At 42.2% G+C, this 21,308-nt stretch overlaps 1 protein-coding gene across 2 annotated transcripts in view; it reads left to right on the top strand.

The window, feature by feature from the left end:
• Positions 1-21,308, top strand: part of LOC133623002 (poly [ADP-ribose] polymerase tankyrase-1-like) — a 68,703-nt gene that overhangs the window by 30,662 nt on the left and 16,733 nt on the right. For both annotated transcript variants that reach the window (XM_061985886.2, XM_061985885.2), the window contains 9 exons: positions 2,412-2,503; positions 2,596-2,674; positions 2,767-2,938; positions 3,043-3,122; positions 8,736-8,881; positions 8,967-9,132; positions 9,219-9,438; positions 16,987-17,096; positions 17,207-17,395. In XM_061985886.2, the coding sequence (XP_061841870.2) occupies positions 2,412-2,503; positions 2,596-2,674; positions 2,767-2,938; positions 3,043-3,122; positions 8,736-8,881; positions 8,967-9,132; positions 9,219-9,438; positions 16,987-17,096; positions 17,207-17,395 (1,254 nt within the window). The remainder of the gene's footprint in view (positions 1-2,411; positions 2,504-2,595; positions 2,675-2,766; positions 2,939-3,042; positions 3,123-8,735; positions 8,882-8,966; positions 9,133-9,218; positions 9,439-16,986; positions 17,097-17,206; positions 17,396-21,308) is intronic.

Genomic DNA, 21,308 nt, shown 5'->3' with positions numbered 1-21,308 from the left:
TTTTTTCTTCTTCTGTTGTGGCATATGCTGCAGGTGCCTGCTCGTTTTTCGTATGTGGGTAACAACATTTAACTATGTATATATATTTCCCAATTGGTTTAACTGCCACCCGCCTGAATCTATTTAAAATCTAATTTTTTTTATTTCAACCACCCGACCCGACCAAACCCGCGGATAAAATCTAATTTTTTTTAATTTCATCCGCCCGATCCGCGGATAATCCGCGGACTCCGCGGTTGTGCCCGCAAACCGCGCATCTCTAAAAGGTACACAAAAATTTCGGTTCCGTACATACCTCGGTTTAGAGGTCACAATTCGGTTCATTTTCGGTACAGTAAGAAAACAACAAAATATAAATTTTTTGGTTATTTATTTACCCAATTTGTAAACAATGGCTTTATCCTTTTAACATTGGGAACACAAAAATAATTCTGCCCACGTTAATCAACATTAAACTGCCTCAAGTTGTTGCTCAGATTAAATAAAATGACAAAACTTTTCTTCTACATATAAAAAGTGCAACATTAAACAGTTTCAAGTCAACTCATCATGCTTAATTTATTACATTATTTGGGAAGTTGATTTTTATTATGTAAATGTTATATTTTTATCAACATCTGATAGCAGGGACCCTGCCATTCAAAACTAGGCTGCTGCATTACTAATGATTAATGTAACTATAGCTGAAAAAATAGTACAATAGGAGAGACTATTCATCCCTGAACACCATGGAGTTCATGTAGGCTTAATGAGGCACTTACATTATTACCGTATTTTCCGCACCATAAGCCGCCCTGGGTTATAAGCCGCGCCTTCAATGAACGGCATATTTCAAAACTTTGTCCACCTATAAGCCGCCCCGTGTTATAAGCCGCATTTAACTGCGCTACAGGAATGTCAAAAAAACAGTCAGATAGGTCAGTCAAACTTTAATAATATATTAAAAACCAGCGTGATGTGGGCGCGCATGGAGTCGTATATCAACATGGACGGAGCTGCGTGAAAAAAGCCACCCGGCCTCTTCGCGTAAACTTACCTTAACCACTCGCTCATCTTTTCTTCATCCATCCATCCCTTCGAGTTAGCTTTTATGATGACGCCAGCTGGAAAGGTCTCTTTTGGCAAGGTCTTCCTTTTGAATATCACCATGGGTGGAAGTTTCTGGCCATTAGCATGGCAAGCTAGAACCACAGTGAAGGATGACTTCTCATTCCCTGTGGTGCGAATATTCACCGTACGTGCTCCCGTTGTATCCACAGTGCGGTTCACAGGAATATCAAAAGTCAGTGGAACCTCGTCCATGTTGATAATGTTCTCTGGCCGGATCTTTTTTTCAGCTATCTTGTTTTTACAATATGCACGGAAAGTAGCCAGCTTTTCTTGAAAGTCTTTAGGCAGTTGCTGTGAAATAGTAGTCCGTGTGCGGATGGAGAGATTGCGTCTTTTCATGAACCGGAAACCTGTCGCTTAGTAGGAGCCATTTTGTGGTCTTTACAGATGTAAACACACAAAGGAAATGAAACGTAATATCCGCGCGCTTCTTCTTCTTCTATGGGGGCGGGTGGTTGCTTACAGTAGAAGAAGAAGCGCTTCCTGTTCTATGGGAGCGGGTGCTTACCTTGGCGGTTGCTTGCGTAGAAGAAGAAGCACTTCCTCTTCTACGGGGAAAAAAGATGGCGGCTGTTTACCGTAGTTGCGAGACCAAAACTTTATGAAAATGAATCTTAATATTAATCCATATATAAAGCGCACCGGGTTATAAGCCGCACTGTCAGCTTTTGAGTAAATTTGTGGTTTTTAGGTGCGGTTAATAGTGCGGAAAATACGGTAATGTCCTTTTATGCTGCTTCAACACAGCTCAATCAACACAGAAAAAGGTCAAGTGAAATAACAGACAGACAGGGCTTTGCTGTCCGTAACACACACACACACCGCAAAATGAGCTAACGTTACGCTAAAAGCGAATTAGCCTTCACCTCAAGCCAGGACTGCGAGCAAGCTGAGCTGCCTTTTATATTTCTAGAAGGTCAACGGGCTCATAGGTGTTTATTATCATGTGGGGAGAGTCCGCTGCCTGATGCTTACCTGCTAAACACCTATCTGCTCGACGCTGGAGCACTGACGACATGCGCTCTGAATACTCACTGCTGATTGGCTGTTACCGCTCTGTTTGTAACCAATCAGATGGTTGTGTGGGTGGGACAATGCTGGGTGTGTGTAGAGGACTGACAGAGACAGAGGCAGAAGGAAGCGGAGGCGGCTACTTAATATGTTCGTGTGGAAACTCGTTCGGTACACCTCCGAACCGAACCGAAACCCCTGTACCGAAACGGTTCAATATAAATACACGTACCGTTACACCCCTATTTTTAAGACTTTTGGCCAAACTTATTTCCTAGTTTTCATTTCAGCATTGTGCTGTGGCTTCTCCCCACCCAAAGAGGAAGCAAGTAACTGAATTGCTGCTGCGTAAAGGTGCCAACATTAATGAGAAGAACAAGGAGTAGGTCTACACATTTTTACATTTCGATTCGATTATTTTTAACTGCTAATATGACAAACATGAAAACATTTCCTACTTCTTGTATGTCATAGCTTTATGACTCCTTTGCACGTTGCTGCCGAGAGAGCTCACAATGACATTCTGGAGGTGCTACAGAAACACGGAGCCAAGGTTTGAGTCAACCCTCTCCCGGCATCTTTTTCTGAAAGATTTTTTTTTAGACACGAAGCATGTTGTCATCCTCTCACCACCTCTGACCTCAGATAAATGCTGTGGACACGCTTGGACAGACCGCTCTGCACAGGGCCGCACTGGCCGGTCACATTCAAACCTGCAAGCTGTTGCTAGGCTACGGCGGCGACCCATCCATCGTGTCCCTGCAGGGTTTCACTGCTGCACAGATGGGTAACGAAGCTGTTCAACAGATTCTCAATGGTGATCAGGCTTTTTATTCTTCCGTGTCAAGATAATGGTCTTTTGCATGAATGTAGTTTAAAAAAAAAACCAGAATTTAAGTCGGCTGATTGATTTTCTTTCAGATAACGTTCCCACACGTAACTCTGACGTGGACTACAGATTTCTTGAAGCAGCCAAAGCAGGAGATCTTGAGACCGTGCAGGTGAGTTGCTACACCTATTCCTCTTTTGTTTTATTCCTGCAAAATTGTAACGAATAGGTTTGTCATCCTCACACTCAGTATAGAACTGAAATCTGTTAGAACTCATATTTTCCCTCCTAAAATATCCCTTAACCTCTTAAGGCCCAAGCTGTTTGTTTACATGCTTTTTTTTATTTCTCTTTGCTATTTGGGCTTATTAGACCCTAATTAGAATTAAAACTAAGAATCATCTTTTGATATGATGTACAAACCCCGTTTCCATATGAGTTGGGAAATTGTGTTAGATGTAAATATAAACGGAATACAATGATTTGCAAATCCTTTTCAACCCATATTCAATCAATCAATCAATGTTTATTTATATAGCCCTAAATCACAAGTGTCTCAAAGGGCTGCACAAGCCACAACGACATCCTCGGTACAAAGCCCACATAAGGGCAAGGAAAAACTCACCCCAGTGGGACGTCGATGTGAATGACTATGAGAAACCTTGGAGAGGACCGCATATGTGGGTAACCCCCCCTCTCTAGGGAGACCGAATGCAATGGATGTCGAGTGGGTCTGACATAATATTGTGAGAGTCCAGTCCATAGTGGATCCAACATAATAGTAAGAGTCCAGTCCATAGTGGGGCCAGCAGGACACCATCCCGAGCGGAGACGGGTCAGCAGCGCAGAGATGTTCCCAGCCGATGCACAGGCGAGCGGTCCACCCCGGGTCCCGACTCTGGACAGCCAGCACTTCATCCATGGCCACCGGACCTGTGCCCCCCCCTCAAGGAAAAGGGGAGCAGAGGAGAAAAGAAAAGAAATGGCAGATCAACTGGTCTAACAGGGGGGCTATTTAAAGGCTAGAGTATACAAATGAGTTTTAAGATGGGACTTAAATGCTTCTACTGAGGTAGCATCTCTAATTGTTACCGGGAGGGCATTCCATAGTACTGGAGCCCCAATAGAAAACGCTCTATAGCCCGCAGACTTTTTTTGGGCTCTGGGAATCACTAATAAGCCGGAGTTCTTTGAACGCAGATTTCTTGCCGGGACATATGGTACAATGCAATCGACAAGGTAGGATGGAGCTAGACCGTGTAGTATTTTATACGTAAGTAGTAAAACCTTACAGTCACATCTTAAGTGCACAGGAAGCCAGTGCAGGTGAGCCAGTATAGGTATGTTTATAAGTATATAAAGGTATATACAGTATAGGTATGTTTATAAGTATATAAAGGTATATACAGTATAGGCGTAATATGATCAAACTTTCTTGTTCTTGTCAAAAGTCTAGCAGCCGCATTTTGTACCAACTGTAATTTTTTAATGCTAGACATAGGGAGACCCGAAAATAATACGTTACAGTAATCGAGACGAGACGTAACGAACGCATGAATAATGATCTCAGCGTCGCTAGTGGATAAAATAGAACGAATTTTAGCGATATTACGGAGATGAAAGAAGGCCGTTTTAGTAACACTCTTAATGTGTGATTCAAAGGAGAGAGTTGGGTGGAAGATAATACCCAGATTCTTTACTGATTCGCCTTGTGTAATTGTTTGGTTGTCAAATGTTAAGGTGGTATTATTAAATAAATGTCGGTGTTTAGCAGGACCGATAATCAGCATTTCCGTTTTCTTGGCGTTGAGTTGCAAGAAGTTAGCGGACATCCATTGTTTAATTTCATTAAGACACGCCTCCAGCTGACTACAATCCGGCGTGTTGGTCAGCTTTAGGGGCATGTAGAGTTGGCTGTCATCAGCATAACAATGAAAGCTAACACCGTATTTGCGTATGATGTCGCCTAGCGGCAGCATGTAAATACTAAAGAGTGCAGGGCCAAGAACCGAACCCTGAGGGACTCCGCACGTTACCTTAACATAGTCCGAGGTCACATTATTATGGGAGACGCATTGCATCCTGTCAGTAAGATAAGAGTTAAACCACGACAAAGCTAAGTCTGACATACCAATACGTGTTTTGATACGCTCTAATAAAATATTATGATCGACGGTATCGAAAGCAGCGCTAAGATCAAGAAGCAGCAACATAGATGACGCATCAGAATCCATCGTTAGCAGTAGATCATTAGTCATTTTTGCGAGGGCTGTCTCCGTAGAGTGATTTGCCCTGAAACCGGATTGAAAAGGTTCACAGAGATTGTTAGACACTAAGTGTTCATTTAGCTGCTGTGCGACAATTTTTTCGAGGATTTTCGAAATAAAGGGAAGGTGGGACACCGGTCGGTAGTTTACCATGAGGTCAGGATCAAGGTTAGGTCTTTTGAGCAGAGGATGAATAACCGCTTTCTTGAATGCTAGGGGAACAGTGCCAGAGGAAAGTGATAAGTTTATAATATTTAGCACTGATGGACCTAATAATACAAAAAGCTCCTTGATAAGTTTCCCAGGAAGTGGGTCAAGTAAACATGTTGTTTGTTTTATCCCACTTACACGCTGTAATAGTTCCTCTAATGTTATTTCATCAAAAAGAGAGAGACTATTTTGTATTGCAGTATCCGTCGTAGATACAGTTGTATCTGTGTTCATAGAACCCAGTTGTAGCTGGGATGCGTTTTCTTTAATCTCCTTTCTAATGAGTTCAATTTTCTTATTAAAGAAATTCATAAAGTCATCTGCCGAGTGGGTGGAGCTATTGGGAGGAGTCCCTTGTTGGGTTAGCGATGCTACTGTACTAAACCAAAATTTAGGGTCGTTTTTGTTGAGGCGGATGAGATTTGAGTAATATTTAGCTTTAGCTAAGGTAAGCATGCGTTTATACGATATTAAACTATCACTCCATGCTTGATGGAAAACCTCAATTTGTAGTGCATTCAATTGAATGCACTACAAAGACAAGATATTTGATGTTCAAACTCATAAACTTCTTTTTTTTTTTGCAAATAATAATTAACTTAGAATTTCATGGCTGCAACACGTGCCAAAGTAGTTGGGAAAGGGCATGTTCACCACTGTGTTACATCACCTTTTCTTTTAACAACACTCAGTAAACATTTGGGAACTGAGGAGACACATTTTTTAAGCTTCTCGGGTGGAATTATTTCCCATTCTTGCTTGATGTAAAGCTTAAGTTGTTCAACAGTCCGGGGGTCTCCGTTGTGGTATTTTAGGCTTCATAATGCGCCACACATTTTCCAGTCTAGTACCCGCACTCTTTTACTATGAAGCCACATTTATGTAACACGTGGCTTGGCATTGTCTTGCTGAAATAAGCAGGGGCGTCCATGATAACGTTGCTTGGATGGCAACATATGTTGCTCCAAAACCTGTATGTACCTTTCAGCATTAATGGTGCCTTCACAGATGTGTAAGTTACCCATGTCTTGGGCACTAATACACCCCCATACCATCACACATGCTGGCTTTTACACTTTGCGCCTATGACAATCCGGATGGTTCTTTTCCTCTTTGGTCCGGAGGACACGACGTCCACAGTTTCCAAAAACAATTTGAAATGTGGACTCGTCAGACCACAGAACACTTTTCCACTTTGTATCAATCCATCTTAGATGAGCTCAGGCCCCGCAAAAACGACGGCGTTTCTGGGTGTTGTTGATAAACAGTTTTCGCCTTGCATAGGAGAGTTTTAACTTGCACTTAGAGATGTAGCGACCAACTGTAGTTACTGACAGTGGGTTTCTGAAGTGTTCCTGAGCCCATGTGGTGATATCCTTTACACACTGATGTCGCTTGTTGATGCAGTACAGCCTGAGGGATCGAAGGTCACGGGCTTAGCTGCTTACGTGCAGTGATTTCTCCAGGTTCTCTGAACCCTTTGATGATATTACGGAGCGTAGATGGTGAAATCCCTAAATTCCTTGCAATAGCTGGTTGAGAAAGGTTTTTCTTAAACTGTTCAACGATTTGCTCACGCATTTGTTGACAAAGTGGTGACTCTCGCCCCATCCTTGTTTGTGAATGACTGAGCATTTCATGGAATCTACTTTTATACCCAATCATGGCACCCACCTGTTCTAAATTTGCCTGTTCACCTGTGGGATGTTCCAAATAAGTGTTTGATGAGCATTCCTCAACTTTATCAGTATTTATTGCCACCTTTCCCAACTTCTTTGTCACGTGTTGCTGGCATCAAATTCTAAAGTTAATGATTATTTGCACACAAAAAAAAGTTTATCAGTTTGAACATCAAATATGTTGTCTTTGTAGCATATTCAACTGAATATGGGTTGAAAATTATTTGCAAATCATTGTATTCCGTTTATATTTACATCTAACACAATTTCCCAACTCATATGGAAACGGGGTTTGTACTTAGTCCATGAGTACACAAACGTGTACTTCATGTTTAGTGACTTGCTAATTCTTATTTTTACTTTTTTTTTTTTCAAATTCAATTGTATGTTATACTCTTCTGACACCACCAGATGGCAGTATAAGTGTCCACATAAGTGGCCATACGACCCCAATTCAATAGTGTACCGTATTTTCCGCACCATAAGCCGCCCTGGGTTATAAGCCGCGCCTTCAATGAACGGCATATTTCAAAACTTTGTCCACCTATAAGCCGCCCCGTGTTATAAGCCGCATCTAACTGCGCTAAAGGAATGTCAAAAAAAACAGTCAGATAGGTCAGTCAAACTTTAATAATATATTAAAAACCAGCGTGATGTGGGCGCGCATGGAGTCGTATATCAACATGGACGGAGCTGCGTGAAAAAAGCCACCCGGCCTCTTCGCGTAAACTTAAACTTACCTTAACCACTCGCTCATCTTTTCTTCATCCATCCATCCCTTCGAGTTAGCTTTTATGATGACGCCGGCTGGAAAGGTCTCTTTTGGCAAGGTCTTCCTTTTGAATATCACCATGGGTGGAAGTTTCTGGCCATTAGCATGGCAAGCTAGAACCACAGTGAAGGATGACTTCTCATTCCCTGTGGTGCGAATATTCACCGTACGTGCTCCCGTTGTATCCACAGTGCGGTTCACAGGAATATCAAAAGTCAGTGGAACCTCGTCCATGTTGATAATGTTCTCTGGCCGGATCTTTTTTTCAGCTATCTTGTTTTTACAATATGCACGGAAAGTAGCCAGCTTTTCTTGAAAGTCTTTAGGCAGTTGCTGTGAAATAGTAGTCCGTGTGCGGATGGAGAGATTGCGTCTTGGAAACCTGTCGCTTAGTAGGAGCCATTTTGTGGTCTTTACAGAAGGAAATGAAACGTACGGTAATATCCGCGCGCTTTTTCTTCTTCTACGCGAGCGGGTGGTTGCTTACAGTAGAAGAAGAAGCGCTTCCTGTTCTATGGGGGCGGGTGCTTACCTTGGCGGTTGCTTGCGTAGAAGAAGAAGCACTTCCTCTTCTACGGGGAAAAAAGATGGCGGCTGTTTACCGTAGTTGCGAGACCGAAACTTTATGAAAATGAATCTTAATATTAATCCATATATAAAGCGCACCGGGTTATAAGCCGCACTGTCAGCTTTTGAGTAAACTTGTGGTTTTTAGGTGCGGCTAATAGTGCGGAAAATACGGTACACAATTTTGGAAATAAGAGCTAAAAGGTGCTGTCCACATATGTGGCCACTAAGCTTTTAGAGGTTTTAAGGCTCATTACTATATTAAATTCATTGTTATCTCTCTGCGACAGCAACTCTGCACCCCTCAAAATGTAAACTGTCGCGATTTGGAGGGCCGCCACTCAACTCCACTCCACTTTGCTGCTGGTTACAACCGAGTGGCTGTTGTGGAATACCTGCTTCACCACGGAGCTGATGTACATGCCAAGGACAAGGGGTGTGTTTTTTTTTTTTTTTTTGCAACTGTCTTCAAAAATATTGAATACACGATCAGTGCTTATGTTTGTTTCTTCTACCACCAGTGGACTGGTTCCTCTGCACAACGCATGCTCCTACGGCCACTATGAAGTTGCAGAGTTGCTGGTCAGGCATGGAGCCTCAGTAAATGTCGCCGACCTGTGGAAGTTTACCCCGCTTCACGAAGCGGCAGCCAAGGGCAAATATGAGATTTGCAAGCTACTGCTCAAAGTGAGAGACTTGCAGTTAATTATGGAGAAGGGATTGTCGATTTCTTGCAAAAGTTTCATTTTTTAATATAAAATGTCTCTATGCAGCATGGAGCGGATCCGTCTAAGAAGAACCGAGACGGCAACATGCCACTGGACATGGTGAAAGATGGAGACACTGACATCCAGGATCTGCTTAGGGGTGATGCTGCCCTGCTGGATGCTGCCAAAAAAGGTTGCCTGGCCCGCGTCCAGAAACTTTGCTCCCCAGAGAACATCAACTGCAGAGACACTCAAGGCCGCAACTCCACACCACTCCATCTTGCAGGTATACCCACTGTCACACTTTAGACTTTGTCAACTGACAAAACAACTGTCTTAGTTAGATAAAACTTACCGTATTTTCCGCACTATTAGCCGCCCTGGGTTATAAGCCGCGCCTTCAATCAACGGCATATTTCAAAACTTTGTCCACCTATAAGCCGCCCCGTGTTGTAAGCCGCATCTAACTGCGCTAAAGGAATGTCAAAAAAACAGTCAGATAGGTCAGTCAAACTTTAATAATATATTAAAAACCAGCGTTCTAACAACTCTGTTCACTCCCAAAATGTACGGTAATGTGCAAATGTGCAATCACAAACATAGTAAAATTCAAAATAGTGCAGAGCAATAGCAACATAATGTTGCTCGAACGTTAATGTCACAACACACAAAATAAACATAACGCTCACTTTCTGAAGTTATTCTTCATTCATAAATCCCTCGAATTCTTCTCCTTCGGTGTCCGAATTAAAAAGTTGGGCGAATACGGGATCCAAAATGGCCGGCTCCGTCTCGTCGAAGTCATCGGAGTCAGTGTCGCTGTTGTCCAGCAGTTCTGTGAATCCTGCCTTCCGGAAAGCTCGGACCACAGTTGTGACCGAAATATCTGCCCAGGCATTTACGATCCACTGGCAGATGTTGGCGTATGTCGTCCGGCGCTGTCTCCCTGTCTTAGTGAAGGTGTGTTCGCCTTCGGTCATCCATTGTTCCCACGCCGTTCGCAGTCGTGCTTTAAATGCCCTGTTGACACCAATATCGAGCGGTTGGAGTTCTTTGGTTAATCCACCCGGAATGACGGCGAGTGTTGTATTTGTGTGCTTCACTTGTTTTTTGACACCATCTGTGATGTGGGCGCGCATGGAGTCGTATATCAACATGGACGGAGCTGCGTGAAAAAAGCCACCCGGCCTCTTCGCGTAAACTTACCTTAACCACTCGCTCATCTTTTCTTCATCCATCCATCCCTTGGAGTTAGCTTTTATGATGACGCCGGCTGGAAAGGTCTCTTTTGGCAAGGTCTTCCTTTTGAATATCACCATGGGTGGAAGTTTCTGGCCATTAGCATGGCAAGCTAGAACCACAGTGAAGGATGACTTCTCATTCCCTTCTTCTACGGGGGCGGGTGGTTGCTTACCGTAGAAGAAGAAGCGCTTCCTCTTCTACGGGGGGCGGGTGCTTACCTTGGCAGTTGCTTACCATAGAAGAAGAAGCGCTTCCTCTTCTACGGGGAAAAAAGATGGCGGCTGTTTACCGTAGTTGCGAGACCGAAACTTTATGAAAATAAATATTTATATTAATCCATATATAAGGCGCACCGGGTTATAAGCCGCACTGTCAGCTTTTGTGAAAATTTGTGGTTTTTAGGTGCGGCTAATAGTGCGGAAAATACGGTAATTGATCTTTTGGGTAAATACCCTCAGGGAAATAAGGTTCCAATAGCAGTAACAGAGTATTCAGTATACTAGACTGTAGTAGCTATAGCACAGGGCTATTCAGCTGATGGTCCGCAGGCCACATACGGCCCGCCAAAGCTTTTCATTTGGCCCACCGAACATGGCCCAAATAGGCCTAATGAAACCATTAATCAATCAATCAATCAATCAATGTTTATTTATATAGCCCTAAATCACAAGTGTCTCAAAGGGCTGCACAAGCCACAACGACATCCTCGGTACAAAGCCCACATAAGGGCAAGGAAAAACTCACCCCAGTGGGACGTCGATGTGAATGACTATGAGAAACCTTGGAGAGGACCGCATATGTGGGTAACCCCCCCCCCTCTAGGGGAGACCGAAAGCAATGGATGTCGAGTGGGCCTGACATGATATTGTGAGAGTCCAGTCCATAGTGGATCCAACATAATAGTAAGAGTCCAGTCCATAGTGGGGCCAGCAGGACACCATCCCGAGCGGAGACGGGTCAGCAGCGCAGAGATGTTCCCTGCCGATGCACAGGCGAGCGGTCCACCCCGGGTCCCGACTCTGGACAGCCAGCACTTCATCCATGGCCACCGGACCTGTGCCCCCCCCCCCTCCACAAGGAAAAGGGGAGCAGAGGAGAAAAGAAAAGAAACGGCAGATCAACTGGTCTAACAGGGGGGCTATTTAAAGGCTAGAGTATACAAATGAGTTTTAAGATGGGACTTAAATGCTTCTACTGAGGTAGCATCTCTAATTGTTACCGGGAGGGCATTCCATAGTACTGGAGCCCCAATAGAAAACGCTCTATAGCCCGCAGACTTTTTTTGGGCTCTGGGAATCACTAATAAGCCGGAGTTCTTTGAACGCAGATTTCTTGCCGGGACATATGGTACAATGCAATCGACAAGATAGGACGGAGCTAGACCGTGTAGTATTTTATACGTAAGTAGTAAAACCTTAAAGTCACATCTTAAGTGCACAGGAAGCCAGTGCAGGTGAGCCAGTATAGGTATGTTTATAAGTATATAAAGGTATATACAGTATAGGTATGTTTATAAGTATATAAAGGTATATACAGTATAGGCGTAATATGATCAAACTTTCTTGTTCTTGTCAAAAGTCTAGCAGCCGCATTTTGTACCAACTGTAATCTTTTAATGCTAGACATAGGGAGACCCCAAAATAATACGTTACAGTAGTCGAGACGAGACGTAACGAACGCGTGAATAATGATCTCAGCGTCGCTAGTGGATAAAATAGAACAAATTTTAGCGATATTACGGAGATCAAAGAAGGCCGTTTTAGTAACACTCTTAATGTGTGACTCAAAGGAGAGAGTTGGGTGGAAGATAATACCCAGATTCTTTACTGATTCGCCTTGTGTAATTGTTTGGTTGTCAAATGTTAAGGTGGTATTTTTAAATAAATGTTGGTGTTTAGCAGGACCGATAATCAGCATTTCCGTTTTCTTGGCGTTGAGTTGCAAGAAGTTAGCTGACATCCATTGTTTAATTTCATTAAGACACGCCTCCAGCTGACTACAATCCGGCGTGTTGGTCAGCTTTAGGGGCATGTAGAGTTGGCTGTCATCAGCATAACAATGAAAGCTAACACCGTATTTGCGTATGATGTCGCCTAGCGGCAGCATGTAAATACTAAAGAGTGCAGGGCCAAGAACCGAACCCTGAGGAACTCCGCACGTTACCTTAACATAGTCCGAGGTCACATTATTATGGGAGACGCATTGCATCCTGTCAGTAAGATAAGAGTTAAACCACGACAAAGCTAAGTCTGACATACCAATACGTGTTTTGATACGCTCTAATAAAATATTATGATCGACGGTATCGAAAGCAGCGCTAAGATCAAGAAGCAGCAACATAGATGACGCATCAGAATCCATCGTTAGCAGTAGATCATTAGTCATTTTTGCGAGGGCTGTCTCCGTAGAGTGATTTGCCCTGAAACCGGATTAAAACTAGGGTTGATCATGTCCGCAATACTCCCGCCACCCCGCAGGGGAAGCAGCAATGCACAATGAAGCAGCAGTGGGGTGAGTAAAAGACTACTCATTAAAACCTGAAAAAAATCTAAATAAATTGCAAAAATCTTGACTTTTAACAATGAGACAACAAAGTTTGAATGTTCTGCCCCAAGCAAGTGCTTGAGTCATTGTTTCCTGTCTGGCCTTTTAAGCGACGGACGCATTGATCCAGACAAGCAGCAACAATGGTAGAAATCCCAGCGTGTTAGCTTAATCACAAACCTTTGTCAAACATTTGTAAGTAGATATTGTGCATACAAATATTTAGTTTGTTTTGTGTTGAAATTGCTGAATTTGTGATGTCTTTTGTATTCGTGTTATTTGTCTAAGATTAACTGGGCAACCAGAGCTTGTTTGATACATACACCAGTAAAGGGCGATAACGCTAAACCTTAGGTTTAATTTTTGTGATAAGTCGTATACATTGTGTGCAGTGTTTGAATAGAATAGAATAGAATAGAATGGACTTTATTGTCATTATATTTGCATATAACGAGATTAAGGACTCCTAATTAAGGTGCGGTATTGGGAACAAATATGGGGTAAAAATAAATTACACGAGGTAAAAAAGAAACAAACTAACAATTGATATAAACAGACTACTATCCAATAAAAATAATAAGCAATCCTGTACAATATACAAAACACAGTAGAAATACAAACTACTGTACAATATACAGAACAAGAGAAGAATACCGGAGTAATAAATAACAATCAGTGTCGGACGTATTGCACTCGGAAGGGTAATATTGCACAGTAGGGTATTAAGGTAGGATATTGTATAGGGGTGATTAAATTATTATTATAAGTTAGAGTTCAAGATGGCGACAGCTCTGGGAAAGAAGCTGCCTCTGAGCCTGTTTGTTCTCGCTCTGGTGCACTTGTAGCCCTTGCCCGATGGTAGCAGGTGGAACAGGTGGAAGCCAGGGTGTGTGCTGTCCTTAGTGATGCTTTTTGCTCTGTTGAGGCAACGGGAGTTGTGTAAATCCTTCAGGGAGGGGAGGGTGTGTGAATGTTGTGTAATTTCTATATGTTTAAACATTTGTAGTTTATTGTGTGAATATAAACACGAAACCTTCTATTTAATTGATGTAGAATATACAATGGACAATATTTATGTAAAATACACAATGGACGTTCTACTTTTGTAATGTCTATTTAATTGTTATATTTTCAGTCTTAAATGGTGGAAGAAATGCAACAAAAAAAAAAACTGAGGAAGGAAAATATTTCCAAAGAAGGAACATCAATTCTCAACAAAACTTCTGGAAATTGAGTAACGAGGGCAGAATAAAGAATGTATTGACAGTGCAGTGTGAAAGCCGATGTGTTTACTTTGCAACTGAGTAAACACAGTTTCAAATAAATATAACCTGCGCAGGCACTTTCTGACTAAAAATCCACATTTTGAACTGGCTCTTGAGCCCTTGGACTCTTGAAACTGCGGCCCTCATCATTATGTAGATGAGTAGCCCTGCTATAGCAGCCCAGCACACAGAGTAGAACATCTTTACAAATAAAATACATGAAATAACCAATCAAATAGAATAAAAACACAGCTATGAAAATACAATAAAAAAATGAGGCAAAAGCCAATTTTTTTGCACGTTGTCCTTTTTAAAAATGTACTTTACTGCCACCTGGTGAGCTGGAAGTCCTATGATATGAAAGGGTCATGTTTGACTGCTGACTCCCATATGCTACCAATTAATTGTCTGTTCATCTTAGCTGATATTCCATAAATTAAAATATATTCACAGCATGTTTCTTCACAGCTACAACTGTTGGTAAAACTGTCCAATGACCAGTGTTGGGACTAACGGGTTACAAAGTAACACTGTTAGTTTCGACGGTAACTAGTAATCTAACGCGTTATTTTTTATATTCAGTAACTCAGTTACCGTTACTACATGATGCGTTACTGCGTTATTTTACGTTATTTTTATGTAGTATCGGCTAGAAACAGAAGATCTGAGTGTGTTTTATTGGAGCGCTGCGGTGTCGTCCTTCTGTGTCACAAGGAAAAGAAAAGGCGTGCTTTGTGTGGGTGGGGGTTGTGGGGCGCAGGGGAGACGTTCCTCCAGGGCCTATGTACTTCGGGGCTAACAACCTTCACTTTACCCGGAAGTGGGTCTTTACAGCTGAGGGTGAATGACGAGGCCGGCGGTTTGTTGCAACTTTGTGACTTTATTGGACGCAGCCATCCACCAAGCTAGAGCACCTGCACGCACTCACCGTCGCCGTTCCCTCACCTCTCTCGCCCACTCACTCACTGACGTCACTCACCCCACATGCTGTCATATCTTAAAGGGCCACACACACACACATACGCTACTCTCATAACAACTAACAAGACATCATGGTGAAGCCAGAAGTCGAGTTTCTTAACATGGAGACATTCTCAATACTTTTCTATTGTCGAGCACAAAGAAAATAACATTTTAGTTAAATGTAAGTTGTGTCTTGGATCAAACATTCTATCTACTTATAAAGTGCCATTATGTTGCAGCTATTTAAAATAGGTTTGTCATTTTGTTCTGGCCTGAAATAAATTGGCCTTTTGAAACATATCTTTGTCTTTGTGTGTTGTACGTAGACCACATTGCTTTCTGAGTTCAGTGATGCAAATGCATGTCAAGTAGATCACATTGTATTATTCTCCAGTGCAATAACAGTACTGGCATGAAGGCTAAAAGGGCATTAATGGGAGCCTTAAAAAAAAAAAAAAAAAAGAAGTACCGTATTTTCCGCACTATTAGCCGCACCTAAAAACCACAAATTTACTCAAAAGCTGACAGTGCGGCTTATAACCCGGTGCGCTTTATACATGGATTAATATTAAGATTCATTTTCATAAAGTTTCGGTCTCGCAACTACGGTAAACAGCCGCCATCTTTTTTCCCCGTAGAAGAGGAAGTGCTTCTTCTTCTACGCAAGCAACCGCCAAGGTAAGCACCCGCCCCCATAGAAGAGGAAGCGCTTCTTCTTCTACTGTAAGCAATCACCCGCCCGCGTAGAAGAAGAAAAAGCGCGCGGATATTACGTTTCATTTCCTTTGTGTGTTTACATCTGTAAAGACCACAAAATGGCTCCTACTAAGCGACAGGTTTCCGGTTCATGAAAAGACGCAATCTCTCCATCCGCACACGGACTACTATTTCACAGCAACTGCCTAAAGACTTTCAAGAAAAGCTGGCTACTTTCCGTGCATATTGTAAAAACAAGATAGCTGAAAAAAAGATCCGGCCAGAGAACATTATCAACATGGACGAGGTTCCACTGACTTTTGATATTCCTGTGAACCGCACTGTGGATACAACGGGAGCACGTACGGTGAATATTCGCACCACAGGGAATGAGAAGTCGTCCTTCACTGTGGTTCTAGCTTGCCATGCTAATGGCCAGAAACTTCCACCCATGGTGATATTCAAAAGGAAGACCTTGCCAAAAGAGACCTTTCCAGCCGGCGTCATCATAAAAGCTAACTTGAAGGGATGGATGGATGAAGAAAAGATGAGCGAGTGGTTAAGGTAAGTTTACGCGAAGAGGCCGGGTGGCTTTTTTCACGCAGCTCCGTCCATGTTGATATACGACTCCATGCGCGCCCACATCACGCTGGTTTTTAATATATTATTAAAGTTTGACTGACCTATCTGACTGTTTTTTTGACATTCCTTTAGCGCAGTTAGATGCGGCTTACAACACGGGGCGGCTTATAGGTGGACAAAGTTTTGAAATATGCCGTTCATTGAAGGCGCGGCTTATAACCCAGGGCGGCTTATGGTGCGGAAAATACGGTAACTAAATAGTTACTTTTCACAGTAATGCATACATTTTTGGTGTAAGTAACTGAGTTATTTTGAAATAAAGTAACTAGTAACTAACTAGTTACTGGTTTTCAGTAACTAACCCAAGACTGCCAATGACATTCTATAAAAACAGTATATTTTAAAAATATTGGTGGCCTCATTTAACTACTACACATTTGACAGTGTCAATCAAAACTGAGTGTTATCTTTGTTATAGCAGGATATTCAATACCTGTTTACAGTGCAGGTGACCCAAATTAAGATGATTGTTTTCTCTTCAGCTGGTTACAACAATCTGGAAGTGGCTGAGTATCTGCTGGAGCATGGGGCTGATGTCAACGCGCAGGACAAGGGAGGCCTTATACCTCTCCACAATGCTGCCTCCTATGGGGTGAGTGTCCACCCCCAAATCTCAAACACATAGCTTCAAATATTTGCATCATTTTGTACATTTTGTAAAATCTGAATTTGCTCATTTTTATTGTTTTCCCTCTCTGACAGCATGTGGATATAGCAGCTCTGCTCATAAAGTACAATACATGTGTGAATGCCACAGACAAATGGGCTTTCACTCCCCTTCACGAGGCAGCCCAGAAGGGTCGCACACAGCTCTGTGCCCTCCTGCTCGCTCATGGGGCTGATCCAACCATGAAGAACCAAGAGGGCCAGACAGCCCTGGACCTGGCCACGGTAACAACATATATCGCTTGCTCTCCCCCCACGTAATTTCATGAAGGATAATTGATGCAGTCGTCAATTCGTAAAATGCAGTCGTTTATAAATTATTTAATGTTTCTATGCGGCCTGATAGCAAATGCGTCACGGACTGGTACCGGTCCCCAGACCATTGGTTGGGGGACCACTGTATTAAAGTATCCGCATGCACTAATCCAAGCACATTTCTTTGTTAAACGTGAAATTGATGGCAGATGTTTGAGTGGGTATAAATATGCAAATCATATTGAAATTAGCCGTGCGCCTGAGATCTGCACACTCAGCCCAATCAGAATTCAGTAGGAGTCAAGGTCAAGGTCAAGGTTCAACTTTATTGTCCCCGCGGGGAAATTTGTCTTGGGCACAGTGCATCATTGCTTTCTTAACATACCCAAAATCAACAGAACAAAAACACGAGCACAGACACAACCACAACCATACAACTAACATTTAAACATCAGAACATGGAGCTTGATAGACATAGGTGGCACTTTGATGTAGGCATAAAATCTACAGTATGGAGATAAAGTTAAAGTACCAATGTGCATTGCACTAGAGCTCATGGATAAAGTGCTGTGTGCTAAAGTGCTTAGTTCTAAAGTGCTATGTGCTAAAAAAGTGCTAACCTATGTATTTAAATTCTATTGCACATTGTTGGTCAGCTTAATGGAGGCTGGGACAAATGATAATTTAAGGCGGTTAAATTTGCATAGTGGGACCCGGAGTCTTCTCCCTGATGGCAGGGTTCCATATTCAGGAAAGAGTGGATGTTGTGAGTTGGAAATCATTTTGTTAGCTTTTTTCCTAACTGAGGAGTCACTCGGAGGTGCTTCTTTCTTGTGTTTTTAGTCAACAAAAGACAGAGGAAATTGTGAGGTTATTAATGCTATGGTTTGGGAGAACGGCACGCAGGCTGAAATAAAAAAATAAATGGTCGGACATCAGGAAGAAGGTGAAGAAAAGAACAGATGAGGGAACCTGAGATAAAGTAGTGCTGCACCCTGTGTGAAAAGATAGTTACTGCAATGATACGTAAAACTTTAGAAGAGGTGGGTGATTCTGATTACCACCCAATATTAATATATTTTGTGTATCTTACAACACAATGTGTTCATACACTAGCCTGCTCACAGCCAGATTAGTGTTTCATGTGAAAATTATGTAATATTGGGTTTGCAATCTTTTAAATTTAAACATTCCAGCACATCTGAAAGGAGACAAAAGACTTTGACTCTTGTTTGATTTCTCAATTTATTATTAAAACACAGAGGTACTTGAGGTAGCAGACACATGTGACACAAAGTCTGGCCATTCCTCTACCGTCTTCGTTGCCATTAACCTCTTAAGGCCCAAGCTGTTTGTTTACATGCTTTTTTTTATTTCTCTTTGCTATTTGGGCTTATTGGACCCTAATTAGAATAAAAACTAAGAATCATCTTTTGATATGATGTACCGTATTTTCCGCACCATAAGGCGCCCTGGGTTATAAGCCGCGCCTTCAATGAACGGCATATTTCAAAACTTTGTCCACCTATAAGCCGCCCCGTGTTGTAAGCCGCATCTAACTGCGCTAAAGGAATGTCAAAAAAACAGTCAGATAGGTCAGTCAAACTTTAATAATATATTAAAAACCAGCGTGATGTGGGCGCGCATGGAGTCGTATATCAACATGGACGGAGCTGCGTGAAAAAAGCCACCCGGCCTCTTCGCGTAAACTTACCTTAACCACTCGCTCATCTTTTCTTCATCCATCCCTTCGAGTTAGCTTTTATGATGACGCCGGCTGGAAAGGTCTCTTTTGGCAAGGTCTTCCTTTTGAATATCAACGCTTTTGCCGCATTCTTGTAAAACATCTTCCCGCTTGAAGCCGAACCACCGCCAGACGATGGACTCCCTGCTGTTTTTCTTGGGAATCAATTCTTCCTTCATTTGTTACCACACCGCTAGCATCACAGCTAACTTTACCATGTCGCTACCGGTCTGCTCCGCGAGGGCGTATACGTATGTGACGAATGTAAGAAGGTGCGCTTGTTTTATGTCTCTGTGAGAAGGAGAGACAAGAAAGAGTGAGAAGAGCCTGTAGTGTAATGCCCGCAGCTAAAAGCAACTGTGTGAGGACGTATACCGTATTTTTCGGAGTATAAGTCGCTCCGGAGTATAAGTCGCACCAGCCGAAAATGCATAATAAAGAAGGAAAAAAAACATATATAAGTCGCACTGGAGTATAAGTCGCATTTTTTGGGGAAATGTATTTGATAAAAGCCAACAGCAAGAATAGACATTTGAAAGGCAATTTAAAATAAATCAAGAATAGTGAACAACAGGCTGAATAAGTGTACGTTATATGAGGCATAAATAACCAACTGGTATGTTAACGTAACATATTATGGTAAGAGTCATTCAAATAACTATAACATATAGAACATGCTATACGTTTACCAAACAATCTGTCACTCCTAATCGCTAAATCCCATGAAATCTTATACGTCTAGTCTCTTACGTGAATGACATCAATAATATTATTTGATATTTTACGCTAATGTGTTAATAATTTCACACATAAGTCGCTCCTGAGTATAAGTCGCACCCCCGGCCAAACTATGAAAAAAACTGTGACTTATAGTCCGAAAAATACGGTACTCCAATATCACCATATAGTAATTTTCCATATCGCACAGAGACAAACCCGGGATATATCCAGTATATTCCATATATCGCCCAGCCCTACACTCTTAGAAATAAAAGTGCTAAGTAGAACCATATAAGGTTCTTCGGCTCGTCCTCATAGGAGAACCCTTTTTGGCTCCAGGTAGAACCTTTTTATAAAGGTTCCACCTGGAACCCTTTCGGAGGGTTCTACCTAGAACTGTGTGTGTAAGGTTCCACCCAGAACCCCCCCCTGAGAGGTTCTACAAAGAACCCACGCAGGGAGTTCCACTAAGAACCCTTTCATGTTTCAAGGGTTTCATCTAGAACCCACACAGGGAGTTCCAATAAGAACCCTTTCGTATTTCATGGGTTTCATCTAGAACCCACACAGGGAGTTCCACTAAGAACCCTTTTGTATTTCAAGACTTTCATCTAGAACCCACGCAGGGAGTTCCACTAAGAACCCTTTCGTATTTCAAGGGTTTCATCTAGAACCCACACAGGGAGTTCCACTAAGAACCCTTTCGTTTGTCAAGGGTTTCATCTAGAACCCATGCAGGGAGTTCCACTAAGAACCCTTTCAGGTTTCAAGGGTTTCATCTAGAACCCACACAGGGAGTTCCACAAAGAACTCTTTCATGTTTCAAGGGTTTCATCTAGACCTGACACAGGGGGTTCTAAAAACATCCCTTTTCAAAGGTTTTCACCGATAACCGTCTTATCTTCTGAGGGTTCTATAAAGAACCATATTGTATTCTACAGATCAGTTTAGTTCATATTAGATTGTGGTCATTTATCATGTTGACATTGAACAAACATTCAAAACATTTTAATGAGAAAAACATTTATTTAAAGATAGGCACCATTATTGGCAAATGTTATCAGGAAGTATGTCCCTGGTGACACAGGATCTTACCCATGCTTTCAACAATCCCTGAAGAACTCTTTCTTCCAAAAACGGTTCTCTGGATCAAAATAGTTCTTACTGGAATCCTTAGTGTTAGTGAGAACCCTTTTAAAACCAATTATTCAGAAAAGGGGTTTTAAAGGGTTCTCTGGATCAAAATGGTTCTTACTGGAACCATTAGCGTTACCAAGAACCCTTGAAAAACCCTTTCTTCGGGAAAGGGTTTTTCAGAAGCAAATGGTTCCAGTTAGAACCTCAGCCCTTGTAGAAGAACCCTTATTTCTAAGAGTGTACTTTGTTCCTTTGACCACCTCTTCACAATCCTTAATACTG

Source organism: Nerophis lumbriciformis, linkage group LG12 (genome assembly GCF_033978685.3).
Source record: "Nerophis lumbriciformis linkage group LG12, RoL_Nlum_v2.1, whole genome shotgun sequence".
Classification (NCBI taxonomy): Eukaryota; Metazoa; Chordata; class Actinopteri; order Syngnathiformes; family Syngnathidae; genus Nerophis; species Nerophis lumbriciformis.
Note: the sequence above shows the minus strand (reverse complement) of the source record. Positions and strands in the feature narration are given on the sequence as shown.